The sequence below is a fragment of the Ambystoma mexicanum genome, chromosome 8, assembly GCF_040938575.1.
Source record: "Ambystoma mexicanum isolate Mex_15411 chromosome 8, UKY_AmexF1_1, whole genome shotgun sequence".
In the NCBI taxonomy this organism is placed as follows: Eukaryota; Metazoa; Chordata; class Amphibia; order Caudata; family Ambystomatidae; genus Ambystoma; species Ambystoma mexicanum.
The window spans coordinates 332,492,033-332,506,987 of NC_090929.1; the positions used below are offsets into that span (position 1 = coordinate 332,492,033).

The 14,955-nt window shown below is 44.3% G+C and overlaps 1 protein-coding gene across 1 annotated transcript in view; it reads right to left on the reverse strand.

Annotated features, from left to right (window-relative positions):
- Nucleotides 1-14,955, reverse strand: part of LOC138471899 (ficolin-1-like) — a 499,560-nt gene that overhangs the window by 402,914 nt on the left and 81,691 nt on the right. The window contains exons 2-3 of the mRNA XM_069609760.1: nucleotides 13,908-14,021; nucleotides 9,820-9,873 (exon numbers count right to left, since the gene is read on the reverse strand). Of these exons, the coding sequence (XP_069465861.1) occupies nucleotides 9,820-9,873; nucleotides 13,908-14,021 (168 nt within the window). The remainder of the gene's footprint in view (nucleotides 1-9,819; nucleotides 9,874-13,907; nucleotides 14,022-14,955) is intronic.

Consider the following 14,955-nt stretch of genomic DNA (forward strand, 5'->3'; position numbering starts at 1 on the left):
AATCCCAAGGTCCCGCGATCCTGCCTAATAGTAATTCCTTCTCAATTTTGCTTTCGACCATTTGTGGGTTATCCTTGGCTGAATTCAGGTTGTTTGGAACATTCAGCAACCCCATGCCCTTGAACGGGATGACAAAACCCTTGGTGAAACCCTGCCGGATTGTTTCGCTGGTTTCTTTGTCTGGATAATTCATGAGGGCCTCTCTAAAATTGCTGGGTTGATGGGTGAGCAGCCCGGGGTTGGACATCGGGTTGGCGGGATGCATCTGATGCTATTCTTTTGTATTTTTGGCTGGTGGTCTGGTGCAGTTACTTGCTGCATGGTCACCGTTGCAGTTTGTGCACATGTGTTTGTACCAGCCTTCTTTTCCCCCATGAGCACTGGTTTTTCCCAAAGTTTTTACAAGGGGTGTTGGCTTTCTGAGAATGGTTTTTGTTCTGCCTGTGGGTATTAGATTTAGCCCCCCATTGCTGGTTCTTCCGAAAGGACTGCTCCCCTTTTTGTGGTTTTCATTGTCGGTGGGTCTGGGGCCCTGTGAGTTTTTGCTATTTTTTGGGGGTTATCTGCGTGGTCTCTTCTTCTGAAGGAGGCTCTGCTTTTAACATGTATAAATCGTTCTGGACCTCGTCCCTATGGATGGACTCTCTGAGATCCTTCTCCTGAATCTAATGTGGTATGTTAGCCAGGTTTTTTTCCTTTTTGAGTGTTTTTTACTTCTCTGATTTTAAGGCTTTTAAAGCACCTGTTGTGTCGGGAGCTGTCGTAGTTGGCGTAGTTAAAACTGTGACGGCTGATGTTGGTGTTGTTGGCACCTGTGTTATTGGTGTTGCTGACATTGGTGCTGCTGCAGCTGCTGCTGGTCGGGGGGGTAGTAACTGTGATGTCCAGTACTGGTGGTGAGGTGGGGTCTGCATGCCTGGACTCGGCTGTGTGAAGAGTTTGTTTGCCCCTAATTTCTAGCAATAATTGCTGCATCTCACTCATGTTCTCGTACAATTTAGACAGTTTTTTGTTACCTTTTCCCATGCTTTCTGCAGCCTTCCTTCTTTTTGCCTGTGTCGTCTCGTCCCCATGATTGCTTGGTATGGGGGCCCCTTCTTTTGGTAAGCCGTACATATTTTCTCTGACCCAGGCCCAGCCGTCTCCATGGCTGCTAGCAAGTGAGGTGATTTCAGTTTCTGGGACGGTGCTGGAGGTTCCCGTGATTTTTGCTTGGGACCCATGTCTTTTTAGGTCTGCAACACTGAAATAGACATGGATGCCTGCGTCTGGGCGCTTTGTTTGTTTTTCCTCTGCCCATCATTCGTGCCAGCCTTGGATCCTGCTTCTACACGTGTTCTCCCCAGGGTGTCTTCTGTTTCAGCGCGGTTTCACGCCGTTCGCCTGTAGGTGAAAGTTTTCTGAACAGTACAATGTTCAAAGGAGGGGAGAAAAGACGCTGCGTAAGGAGTGAACTTTCAAAGACTGCTAAAGAAGCAAAGTATGGAAGACGCTGAGTAAACAGCGAACCTCCTGTCTGTTCAGGTTCCACAAACAGATTCCGTTGTCTTAGAGCATTCTGCTCTTATTCATAGGACCCAGGGAAGCCATGGGTCTTTGATCTGTATAGTAGTGGGGGCTGTGCGCCAGCCCCCGGCCGGATAGCCGACATGTCTAGCCCCCTGAGGAGGGGGCAGGTCTTTGAACCTGGGCCCTGCGTGCCTGTTGGTTTTCCGTAGATGCTTAGCACCTTGTTGTTTGGAGGAAGGGTGACGCGCTTGTTCGCACCTCACCCTTCCTCAGCATTGTGTGACAGAGACTGCGTGTCTCTTCGCTTGTGGGGAAGAGGAGCAGGCGTGGGGGCGGGGGCTGCCCCTCTCCTAGCCTGCCGAATGATAACATCATTTACTCTGCCTTGACTTGGGCGGCCCTGCATCATTGCCCAAAGCGCTTACAAATGAGTAGAGGCACTTCACTCTAAACGTGAGTTCTACTCTAAACTTATGCAGATGGCCATCTCCTACAAAGCAGCTGCCATACTCTGCTGCAGACCGTATATAGGGCTGACACACACTGAGTTAAGTTAATTAATTAAGATTTCTACATATAAAAATAGGTAACCCGCCTTTAATGCTTCTCTAATTACTAACATTCCTATGTTGAGGGTGTTTCTGCAGCACAGATAATACGATGGGGGAAGGGGAAAAGCTTTCAAGCCATGAATGTCCTTGAAAATTCTCCTAACCAGCAAAGGAGGAATTGATTTGCTCCACAATTAATATATGTTTAAAATGCTGCCACAATGAGTACTCCCTGACACAGGTCACTATATTTTGACCTCTGTGTGAAAGACGTGACGGTTCTAGTGTCTGTTCTCATTTGTATAACTGAGATTTTGGACCTAGGCCCCTTCATCACCTAATATCCCAAGGCAACATTGTCTACATACAAGTATGCCAAGCACAGTCAGCAAAGTAATGGGAGGATGTTTACTTAACGTAGCTGCAGGGGACTTGCACTCCTGTACCAGAAGTAACATTTTTGGGGTGTAAGAATCTATAGAAGCCCCCAAGGTTCGCCTGCGGGCATCCCCTGCGGTGACCATGACCGTTTTTTGTGCAGAAGAAAAAGACCTTTAAGCATTGCTTTTTTTGCATGCCTACTATTTCAGTTATGAAAGGGACACTCGTTATCATTGCGGATTGCCGCTTATTCCGAAATCCATGTGACATTATGCTGCACAGTGATTTTCTCAAGCTGCCATGCATGTTATCCAGTTGCCAATACAGAACAAATTCTGCAAAAACGACCTACATCTAAATACTGGAAGAATAAAAAGATTCTTTTATTCCAATTCAGCAAACACATTTCTTGCAACCAGGCTTCATCTGGAACAAGAAAGACAGAACATGCTGGCAGTGCACAATGAAAAGGCCCTCCCAGGGCCATCTGACCTTAACAACAAGATTCACCAACGTCTCAACTGAGAGCTCGTGCGTCCAAAGGCTTTGCCCTGCATCTGCAGAGTGAGTCTACCAAGCAGCTGCTGCACTGCTCTTCTGCAGAATATAACCCACAGGGCCTTGCAGGACCGCCTTTCTCTTTCATTGTTATATTTGCCTTGCATTCCCATGTTCCCTCCCCGTGGCCCTGTGGGTGCTTTCAAACACAATTTACTTGATGTATACAAGCCTTACAAATGCACAATTAATAAATAAATCTAGTTTGTCTTGTGCAAGGTGGGGGTCAGTCATTAATGGGGAAAAGTCCCTGTAGAGTTTGGAGCTTTCTAGTTGTAAACTGAGACAGATAAGCAAAAGCTAGCACTAAAAGGTTTAAAGCGATTTGCTGCAGTGACATACAAGACCTGCTGATAATCCACTTGTTTAATACCCTATTGGTTTAGGATCCATGACTACAACCAAACTGTCTGGCTCTGTAGCCTAACTTCCGTCTTAAGGGAAGAGAGAACACGCTATATAGAGAGATCTACAATTAGTTGTTCTTATTAATATTGTGCTTACCTGCTATTAGTACCCAGCGAGGGACAATCAGGTTGTAGCAATTGATCTGATCGGCCTTTCTTGGGTCGTTCTAGCCCAAGAAAGACTTATCTGCTTCCGTTCTGCACGCCACATCCCTCGAAGTTCCTTCCCTTTCTCCTACTGGCCACCATGGAAAGGGGGAAGGGACTATGTGTTGTCTCTTCTCCGTGATCCATGGCGGGTATTTAATATTTTCTCGAGTTGCGTAATGGTTTCCTCATCATTTCCCAACTCGAGAGAAAATGCGATTAATACCCCGGTACAACATGCCGGGTAAGTGGGGTACTAATAGCAATAGAACCCATGGAGGGGGTGCATTACTGGTCTGGTAATGCCCCAGGGCTTACATTAAAGCCCTCACATCGCTCGGGCTTGTAACTGACACCCTGGGGCATTCCCAGAGAGGTAATGCTCTCCCACCTCAGGGTCTATTGCTTTATTAGAATACTACATGAATACTGTCTCCACTTGGAATGCTTACTCAGTGTCAGGGGGTGACAGACAGGACTGGCATCATGAATGTTTTGTCAATTGTTTATTAGGGTGTACTTCATATAAAGCTAGCCTTCCTTGTGGAATGAATGCCCCCACACCCCCTTGAAGGGGGTTATTCTGTCTCTAAACCCTGGTCTTCTGTGCCTATCTTCCTGGCTGGTGACAGTTTCGGCTCTCACTCTTCTGGCAGAGGTTTGTTTTCTCTTTTCCTCTGGTGTGATTCTCTGTCACTTGGAGAGAGAGGGAGAATTGACCACACATCAGCCTTCAATTCCCTTTATTTCTTCCTCTAAGGCAAGCCCCACCTCTGCACCTGTCTTCGCGCCCTTTGGGCCTGGCTGACAGCCAGGTCCTTTCCCCCTCTTGTCCTCATCACTTATGACTGCCTTTCTCTCATGCCACAGTGTCTGCTATCACTTCCTGATTTGACATGTGTCCTGGTGAGCAGGGATTAAAGAGGGCGAGGGAACACATCTGTCATCGTCTCACTCTTACCAGGTTTGCCTGAAAGAGAGCATCTTGGAAGGTTTGTGGAGCTTCACTGAAACTCGGAAGCCTGTCCTCTTCTGCTGGCAGTGTGGTTTGTCGGTGACGCCGCATAGCTGCGATGGATAGCAGGCCACAGAGGAGAAGGGCCATTTGTGCAGCCATCAAAGACGCCTAAGCGGCTTGTTTCACTATTATTTGCTAATCTTATTTCTATTTTATTTATGAGCCTACATTTAATGAATCAGTATTTCAGACATGGCCTTCTTAGTCATACACTATTTTTCATCATATACTGATTTTTCATTTTTTTGTAGCCACTTTAGTCACACATACACTTTACATTCATGATTCTGTTTATTGTGTATAACATAACTTGGTTGCAGTTATATGGATTTTACTTACATTGATCAACCACACTCAGACATCAAAGATCACACTGGGCAGCCAACAGGACAAAGAGCTCTGGTGAAGCTGCCCCTCATTAAAATAGTCCTTATCCGACCTGGAGAAGATCTGGGCTTGCCTGGAAATCATCAAGTATTGGAATATTAGGAATGTCTCTGACATAAACAAAGCTGTATTGTTGGAGGGTGTGAGCCTATATAGCATTTGGAAGATGATGCCAACCATCTCTTTAAATTCATTTGCCCATAGCTATGAAGCCTGGTGACAGCATTTTGGGAGTTGTAGGCTACTGATAATGTCTTTCCTGTATATAGTAAAGGGGCATTCATTTCTGTTTGAGGCAAAGTGTGCAATTGAAGTGTTTAAAGCACAGACATCAATTTTGATAGACGCACAGCTCCAGTGATTGCATTATGGAATGTCCTGTGGGTTGGCACTTGAATAGAAACAGTTTTCCGCTGCCCGTCCAAAGCCACCCTGTGCTAACCCTGGCAAGACCACCCCTCCTTCTGCAGAGACAACCACCTAAAAAACTTAGATGAGAACAGACACAAAACACCCTCTCCCTAGCTTGGTGAATTTACACATAGGCAGTCACAGCAAATCGGGACTACTCTTCATTTATTTTATCTCATCCATTGCTTTGGGGCATTTCATCTACTGTCTATTTTTCAGTAGGAATGTGACTTCAGCATTGTAATTGCCACAAAGAAGGTCACACCTTCCACCCATGCTAAGTGTGAATTAGGCTGGCACATCGTGCCACAGTGAGGAACAGGCAAAGGTCCAAGCTCAACCATAAATCACATTCCTTTTATTTAATGTAAACTGCTCTGTAGAACGCAGTTGTAGAGTGAGCTGTGTCTATATATGAAGCTGTGTCCCACATTGCATAGGTGAATATCTGATGGTGAGTCTCACAGTTAGCTGTGAAAATGTGAGGACTGTGCCTGATATGTCTCTGCCTGATGACGGTGCCACGTGGACAGGCGTATTAGGAGTGTCCCAGTGATGATGGCGTGGCATGGCACGACTCACGTCGACGTCAGTGAAAATCTCACTTTTAAATCAGGAAGAGCCCCTGGGATAGGCACATCTTCCTATAGGCTCCCGCTCTGAAATAAAGGCTATTTGTCACCATTTCTTTTTGTCTTCCTACTAGCCTCCTGATGCCCAAATGCAGCAATGTCCCAGACTGTTAACTTGACTTGGATGCAGGCTGATACTTTGTATCCATATCTTCAAGCCTCCACAAAACGATCAAGGCCTATGTGTCAGACCAAAGCCGGCCAATTATACAGCCAAATTATTTAAAAAAATATCCATTTTATGTTTCTATCAAAAATGTTAAAACACACAAAACATGTACATTTTGTTTTAGAGATTCAGTGTTGTGACACACCAAAATAACTAATACATAGTGGCACCTGCTCTTACTTTGAAAACATATGACATAGGCATGTACAAAACATCCAACGAATACTCTAAACACAGGAATACACACAGACTGAAGGCAACTCTACAGCACAAAATCAAATGCTTAAACCGAATCCGAGGGGAGGTGACATTGGATCTCAGTTATATAAACTGGAACAAAGGTGGATTTACCAGCTGGACACAGCCACCCATGGGTTGAATGTCTTGGTTGAGTGGAATAACCTTTATTATAGACTCGTGAGGAGGTTATCTATAGCCACTCTTCCACTCATATGCTCTATTCGTGTGGATTTTCACACAGAAGAAATAAGGTGTCTTCAGCTTTGTTACCTCACCCATGGCCAAGTTGGCTGAATAACTGGCGGCTTTGGTCTGTCTAACACATAGGCCTTGATCATTTTGTTTAAGTTAGTAGACTGTTAGCCTGGGCGATCAAGGCTTTTCCAGGGTACCCTTTGTGTTACATTCATATCATGAAGGACATAAACCTCAGTCTGTGATGTTTAGGGACAGATATAAAAAGTGCAATGACAGTGCAGATCGACACATATGACAATCGATTTCAGGCTGGTTTAAGGATTATATGCTGCCCTGGGTGAGATGCCATTTTGGCACCCCCTACCTTACAACAGGCCGATATCAGATGTTTTTAATAGGAAAATGGCACCAAATGGTGCCCCACTGCTGGTAGAGACCTATGGAGCTGCCTAGAATGACCTTGTTGTAGCACCATCCCTGAAACAATGGACAGTTAAATCCAGACTGATGGCACCAATATGCTGTATCATGCATGTGGAATGGTGGACCTGGGCTGACTGGCAATGTTTTGCTTCCCTGTGATGTGCTATGCTGTTCTGTATTATACCAGGCAATGTTTGCAACCTTATGCAATAGTTGCAAAGTTGATCATGCCTGCAAGGTTCTGCTTCATATGGCCTTATTTGATGCTTGAATCTTTATTCTGTAAACTACCAAATGCATGTCAGCCGAGTACCCTAATTGACAGTGGCACACCTTTAAGTGTCGGGGAGCCATTTATGGAGCAAGCACGTTGTTATTTCAAACATTTTCAACACTATGTACTGCAAAAAGACCATCAATTGTAGGTGGCAATGGTTATATTTTTGTTTGTGCCCAAGAATCGTACTTTCCCTAAAGGGAGCAATCTAATGTACCTCTGTGGGTCAGTTGGATGCTAGGAAGGATGCTTTAGAGCTCCTTTTGTGGGTGACTATGCTATTCATCCGGCTGCTTGTGAGCTCTGTGGCTCTCATGTTTTTCAATCACTTTTTAATTCCTTAAGTCTGGTCCTGATCCGTGGCGTGTCTAGACTCTTTTGACTCAGGTGGCCCAAGTGTGGCACTGACTTGTGCAGGGCTGGCATGACCGAGCACACACACACATATAATGATCATAGTTTAGGATAATGGAGTGGCACCTGGGGTGGCCAATCAGATTCCAGGGTAGGACGTGCCACCCCAGGCCATTCCCTGGACACGACACTGGTCCTGATGTTGTTGGGGCTTGTCCTGATCTTACGGCCTAAACTCATATTGTGTAGCCTGTCTGGAGTGATCAACTCAGCGACTGTTTTTAATAGTTAGGTACTATTTTTGCTGCATAAAATCACAATTGAGAGCTCTATGATAATGGTGTGTTGGCCTGTCCTGATTTTGGGAGTCTGTCCTCATTCTGTGAAGGCTGTCTATAGCAGTGATAGAGATATACTAAAAATGCAGTGAAGCCATGACACTGGCAGTGTGCGGGGTAGGCGTGAACATGGTACAGCCCAAGGGGTTGTGGCCAGGGCTGGTATACTGCCAAGTGGATGAAACAGGCAAAAAAAAGGTAGTCCCCTCTACTATTTTGTTTTTTTGTCACAGTTGGTCAATCAGTTGGAACATATATGTATATCGCCTTTGTGAAAGCAATAGCCTCTACTCATATTTTGTAGAGTTTTACACAATCTACACAATAGGATTAGAATAAATCCACTGGAACACATACCTAACACCTACCTGAATTGATGCTACTTTAACAGGGAGGTGAAACTAGAAAAACATGTGCTGTCATGAATAGAATTTGATAATTTATTGAAAAGCCTTGGTCCGAAGACTGAGGCTTAGTAAAAGTATGTTCAAACAGATTTTAGTTTAGTTGTAACTGCTGTAGGGTGTTTACATGAAAAAGATGTGCTTAAACTTCAAAAGAAACTGTTTCAGAAAGATAAAGTGGTTTCAAGAAGTAATTAAACTTTTACCTATTAAAAATGAAAGTAGTGGAACTCAATTCGTGATAGGTTCTGCTCACTTCGTCCTCTGGTCTGGCGTAAGCAATTCTGCCTCTGTTTTCCATTATAATTAGCTGTAATTATTACATAAAACACAACTCAAAGTCCTTTGCTAATGTGGTGGGGGTATGCCTGCAAATATGAGTGCCTCTCCTCTTGCCTAGCCCAGCATTTCCTGCAGTACTGCAAGTGCTTGCCTGGGGGATATTTTCTCCCGATTCTATTCACCTTAAACATGTTGAAAATCAAACTGACTTTAATCAGAAGTGTGAAATCCTGAAAAAAAAAAGGAAAGTTTCATTTCCCCACATTTTCTTTTAAAGCCGGCAAACATCGAAATAGAGAAAGGCGAGATTGGCATGTTCTCCTGGCCGTGAATTATTTCACTAAAGTGGCACGTTAACTCCTATTGGCGTGCTTTCTGGCAGACTTATTTTAGCTGCCATTGTTTAATATGGGAAATAATGTTGTCATGTCAGAACTTTTTGCCAGCCACATCAGTTGTGGTAAGCAATATTTGTTTTTTGCAATACACTTTTTTTCTAAATGGCATAAGATATGTTCTGCATTGTCTCTGAGCAGTGTCAACAAATTAATTACCACAGCTAAAACTATTGTTTACCCTGGGCATCCTTTGTTTTTGTTCATACACATTTTTCCATGCATTGGATTACTATTTCTAGGTACTGTGGCAGATCACAAAGTCTTGGACTAGTTGACGAGCTCTCCTTATAATCACATATAAACTATATTTTAGCCTTTGTGAATGGAAAAATTGGTGTAAGATGCACCTTTTACACTGAGTTGTAAAGAAATGCAGAGATTTGGGAGGGGGAAATTCCCTGCTAAACTCTCAGCAGAGATGATAGCTCACTGACTACACATGCTTACAAAATGGCATACCTCGTTAGTCAGTTGTGCACATGAAAAATGATGTGCGCACAAAAGCCAACCACTTCCGCACTTAGAGAAAAATAACTAGAGGGAACATTGGTTACAGAAAACATGTTTGTTCACATTCTGAGTAAACCATGACTCCAGTGTAACGTACTAGACTACAGTGTAAATCTGCTCTGTCCGTAACACACAAAGAAAATACCACTCGACAAACCGGAACTCGAGCAACATAGATTTGGGACCTCTGTCTAGGGTGACTTCATTCATTATTTCAAACTTTACCTGTTTCTCCTGCTGGGCCCATCTTTCCCGGGATGCCTTCAGCGCCCTTTTCTCCTGAAGGTAAAGAGAAATTCAGTTGAGACACTAAATTGTTGAGAAGAGCAATAGGTTTCAAAATATAAAATGTGGGACAGTAAGATTAACTTGTGGATGTTGGTGGATTTGTGGAAGAAAAACATCTCATCAAAGAGGTGCTTCACACTGCCCGGCATGTAGATGATCATGAGGAGTGCTTCTACTGATTTTGGATGATAATGAGATGGTGGCACTATCTTCACCCCACTCACCTCTATTCCTTCCCTGATCCTCTTGAAATGGTCCATGAGTTTACATTGCTCAAATGGAACATAATCACTTGAACTACATGAAATGCCTGCTTCTGCCAGTTGGATATGTGGGGATGATTGGAATCAGTGGCACTTTGAGTAGGTAGTGTGAGAAACCTAGGGGTATTGTCCCTTTAAGACCCTGAGAGTACTCTATTCAGGTGGCTAGGGGAGGGCCGTCGCTCTTGGATCCCAACCTTGGGGGTGGACGAGCGTGGGAGGATCACCTGGGTAGGGGAATCCGGGGTTGCCTTTGTGGGAATACCTCAGGTGAGATGCAGTTTTCTGACAGGGCAATAGAAGAGGAGGAGGAAGTCCCGGACGCCTTCATGGGATACATTGATTCCCGTCACCCTAATCCAGGTCTCATTTTACCTAATTCCAGTCCCGTCATCCATGACTCAAGGGGGAGGAAGAAAAGAAAGAGTCAATTGCCCAAGGTGGGGAAAGAAGAAAAACCAACTAAAACAAAGACAGAAGTCTGATATTAATATCCATTCATCCTCTACCAATCTAGATCACAGGGAATACCATCAAGACTCATGTTTGTAAAATCAACCATATGAAGGGGCCAACTATACCCTTGAAAGAAAACCAGGCTAGAGGATTTCCCTATGTCCATTGGCGAATCCCTGATAAAGTAGCGGGAAATAGATCTATCCTCCAAAACCCTCCCATTACCCGCTCCCCATTTCCAACCAATACTAGGACGAGGAAGAGGCAACCGGCAGCAGTGAAGATTACCCATAAAAACAACATGGGTAAAGTAGGGCAACCTACTATAAAAAGAGCTTGAATTGTCCCTCTAATAGAGTCAGGCAGGGTCAGGCATTTAATAATGACCACTCACACGCCACTTGATGTTTTTTCAACTATAAAAGGTGTGATTTTTCACAAGGTGGAGAGCGAGTTGGGGATACTGTCCGAACCAGATAAGCCAAGGAGCAGATAGCAGCAGGATTTGAAGCCTGGAGGAGAACGGTGTGCCGAGACACTGGCCCAGTGTTTGTGAGGGGCTGCAGCGTGGCTAGGGAGCTGTGCCTCCAAGGAGCCAGAGTAAGGCAGCCTGTATGGTGCTGGTGGCATTTGGTAAAATGCTTGTTTGCTTACGTGTGCCAGTCCTAAAGTGGTCTGAGGGGCAGGTGGTGAGACCCTGACCTCAACCCTGTGTATCCAGAGGGACTGCTTTGACTGAGGCAGAGCCGGAGAAAGATACAATTTTAAAACAGCACGGAGCGGAAAGTAAGATAAAGTGTACGAAGGACAGAAAGTGTACGAAATCATCAGAATAAGAGAAATACATAGAAGGAAGTTGCGCTAGTGGCATGGAAGAGAAAGAAAGAAGTTGCGCTAGTGGTGCAAAAGAAAAGTAAAGTGAAAGAAAGGGAAGGTGCAAGAGTGCATGGTGGGGAAAAAAAGGAACAGCAAAGGGAAGGTGCAAGGGTGCACGAGGAAGTAGCCAAGGAGAACAAGAAAGGGTGTAGGAAGCACCTGAATGTGAAAGGTTTAAAAGGAAGAGCAAGGAATAAAGAGAGAGGGGTGACAGATCAGAGTGGTCACGCCTGGGAGGAGCAAAGAACCAGGCGGTTTCGAAAGTCTCTGATTCTACCCCACAAGTGAAGTGAGTGTGAAAGAACTGTATATAAAAGGAAAGGTACATCCTGACAAGCTGAACTTGTGTTTGAACCCAAAAGTGGGCCTAAGCTTGGGGAAGGGAACCCTGAGAGGCCTAACAAAGAGGAAGACCTATTATTTTATGACATTGAAGAAAAATCAAAGTACATCCTGACAAAACTGAATTTCGGTTGGAAACTGGAAGGAGCCTGAGCTTGGGGAAGGGAACCCTGAGAAGCCTGACCAAGTTGGGGACTGAATGTTTTGCAGTGTTGAAAGGATTGAAGCTTGGGGAAGGAAACCGTAAGAAGTTTCAAAAGGAACTGTTATATTTCTTTTGTGATGTTTGAAACTTGGACAAGTTGAAGCTTGGGGAAGGGATCCCCAAGGAACCAAAGACGCTGAAGTTATTTGAGAATTTTGCAAGGGCTGTGTGGAGAAAGTCTTACGGACAGCCCTTTTTACTTAAACTCATTTTTGTGACATTGACCAAACTACACCTGGTGAGAAGACCACCTGAAACCAACCCTGGTTTCCTATTTTCTGTTGAGCCAGTTTTTCCTTTTTAAAGACGTCCTATCACATTTTTGTAAAGAGGCAAGCATAGGTTTAGACACAGACAGACTTTTATTTTGGACAATCAGACATCGACAGCCTTTAAAAACATCAGTTAAGGGAACCACCCTTTAGAGTTAGGGCCTTGCACCAACCCAGGAACCTTAGTAAATTAAGGTTTTGAAACATCTTTGAGTCTGTGTCTCTCTTGATACACAGTAGTTGTATCAAGTACTTGTGTTACAGTAGTTAATCATATACACAGACAATTGGCCATCTTGATTTAAAACAGTATCATGCAACATTATACTACAGTACAATAAGATATCACATTCCCAAAACAAGCATTGGAAAAACTAATAATCTTACTTAAACATATGTTTCAAATAGGGATCTAACTCATACCCATATCGTGTGAGTGCAGGGGGTGCACACAAACCTCATAAGGAGGTTATTGTGGTGAAGGATGGCTTTATCTAGAGACATTTCTTTTTTAAATAATGCTTAATAGTCCTCTACAGCAGTAAATGCCAATTACACCATTGTGTGCCCTGCAAAAACTCTGCAAGCACAACAGGCACATGTTTATGCCACATTGTACACTGTGCCTCATACATAATGTGCCCCGATGAAATGATTCCCATCATTGATCGGGCACCATGAGAAACAACTCAAATTGGTCACTGATTTACATGCTTCGAGCACCAGCTTAGGGCTTAGGCTCTGCCTTGGGAATTTCTGGAAAATATATTGGCAAATGCACATGTGGCCTGTAGCATTGTCCAGAACTTGGTAGTATGAAGTAGCACTGCATGATGTGCAGTTGTCGAGTTTAGGGGAATAGTCTGTTACTAAGTAATGATGCAATCAGACAGTATAGACATCAGAAAGTGCAAGTAAAAAGTACAATTTTACCATCCTAATCCCCCTCATTGGAAGTTATCCATATTGCAATATCATCACCTGTTCTATAACGAGCTCTTATCACTTTATTGCCAGCGTCCATTGATCTCGGCTGCACACTAAAGGCTTAATTATGAGCATGACTGTAAAGGTAGAACAGGCGGTATTCGCAAATGCTGCCCGTTTCACCACTCAGCCTGATTAAGGCTTTTGCAACCCATAGGCAAATAAAGCCTGCTTGTGAGCGGAGGTGGTAACTCCACTCACAAGGGCCGTAAGGCCGTAATTGTTACGGCCGTGGGTAGGCCTGGAAGGCTGGTGGCGCAGCAATAAATACTCAGACTCGGGGAGTATCCTAACACGTCCTTTCTTTATTTAACCTCGTATAACGCTCCCCCGCCCGTCACCTCCCGTTCCCCGCCACTTCCTTTTACAACTCCCAACACCCGCCTCCCTTCGTCCCGCCCCCCCATGTCAACGGAACTGTCAACATGACAGTATTGGTAACTGGGACTTCAAATTGGGGAGTAACAAGCATCGTTAATCAAGCAGTGAATCTCCGTTGGCGCTTGTGGCAATTCATTTTGGCTAATGCCCACACATTCACAATCATCCCTACGGGAGGGCTCTTAATTTAAAGCAATATCAGGCTTAAGAAAAATGTCAATGGTACATACACCATTTACCTACCTTTCATTCCTGGGGCTCCCCCATCTCCCTTGGCTCCTGGTGCTCCAGGAAATCCGGGACATCCTTGGAGAACGGCCAGTTTGTCCTGTGTGCCCAGACCAACGATCTTTACCTCTATAAAAAAGGAACACAAATTGGTGATGAATGAGGTGCATAGAAGAGTTCCGAAGAACTTGGCTGAACATGAGCCCAGAAGACAAGAAGACACTGACGGCCCCATTAGTAACCAATTTCAGCAAATCACGTCAACCGTGCCATTTGAAAATAAACTAAAGCAATGGGGTGTAATGGCAGCCGTGTAAAAACGCAGGTATAGTCATAAACATTGATTAGGGGTAGTCAGGTGTTGCGGATGCTAAACCTATCACTGTTTGTACAATCTACGGTGCATCTTCAAGTCATTATTTTTTAGACATCTAAATAGGAACAGCCTCTTCACTAACTTGACCTCCCTATGAATTAAGCAACATGGTATATCTAGATACTATGCATTACAGTGTGCAGACGTGTAGAGTATGAAGGATTGGAACTAATAGGACATTTTCAGTGACGTCATCATCCTCGCGTCACGTATGACACGTGGTCATGTCGCTACGAACCTTTTAAAGACATTGGCCTGTTTGACATCACCCAGTTTCTCCAAAGGGAAGCACAGCACTGTAAATACGTATTAGTATTTTTAGTTTGCATTTTATTGGAGAAAGCATTAAATAAGTGCTTTGAACTAACACATAGGGCAAAGAGTGATGGCAGCAGTCCCACAACATGAGATTGTGTACTAAAATACACATCTCTAAATCTGCCTTGGAAGCACAACCCAATCACCACAACACTTCAGGACATGACCTCATCCTCCTCCTTTTACAGAGTTACATCCACCTATCAGGACTGACACACACGCCACACACCCATGCTATGGTCATACATTATTTCCCAGCTACAATCTCTCTGCCTGTGTTTGTAGCATCTCTCTACTGCTTTCCCATCCTATTATTGTCCCCTCGCTCATTGTCTTTCCTCCAGCAGACGACACTTCCTGCATGCTCTG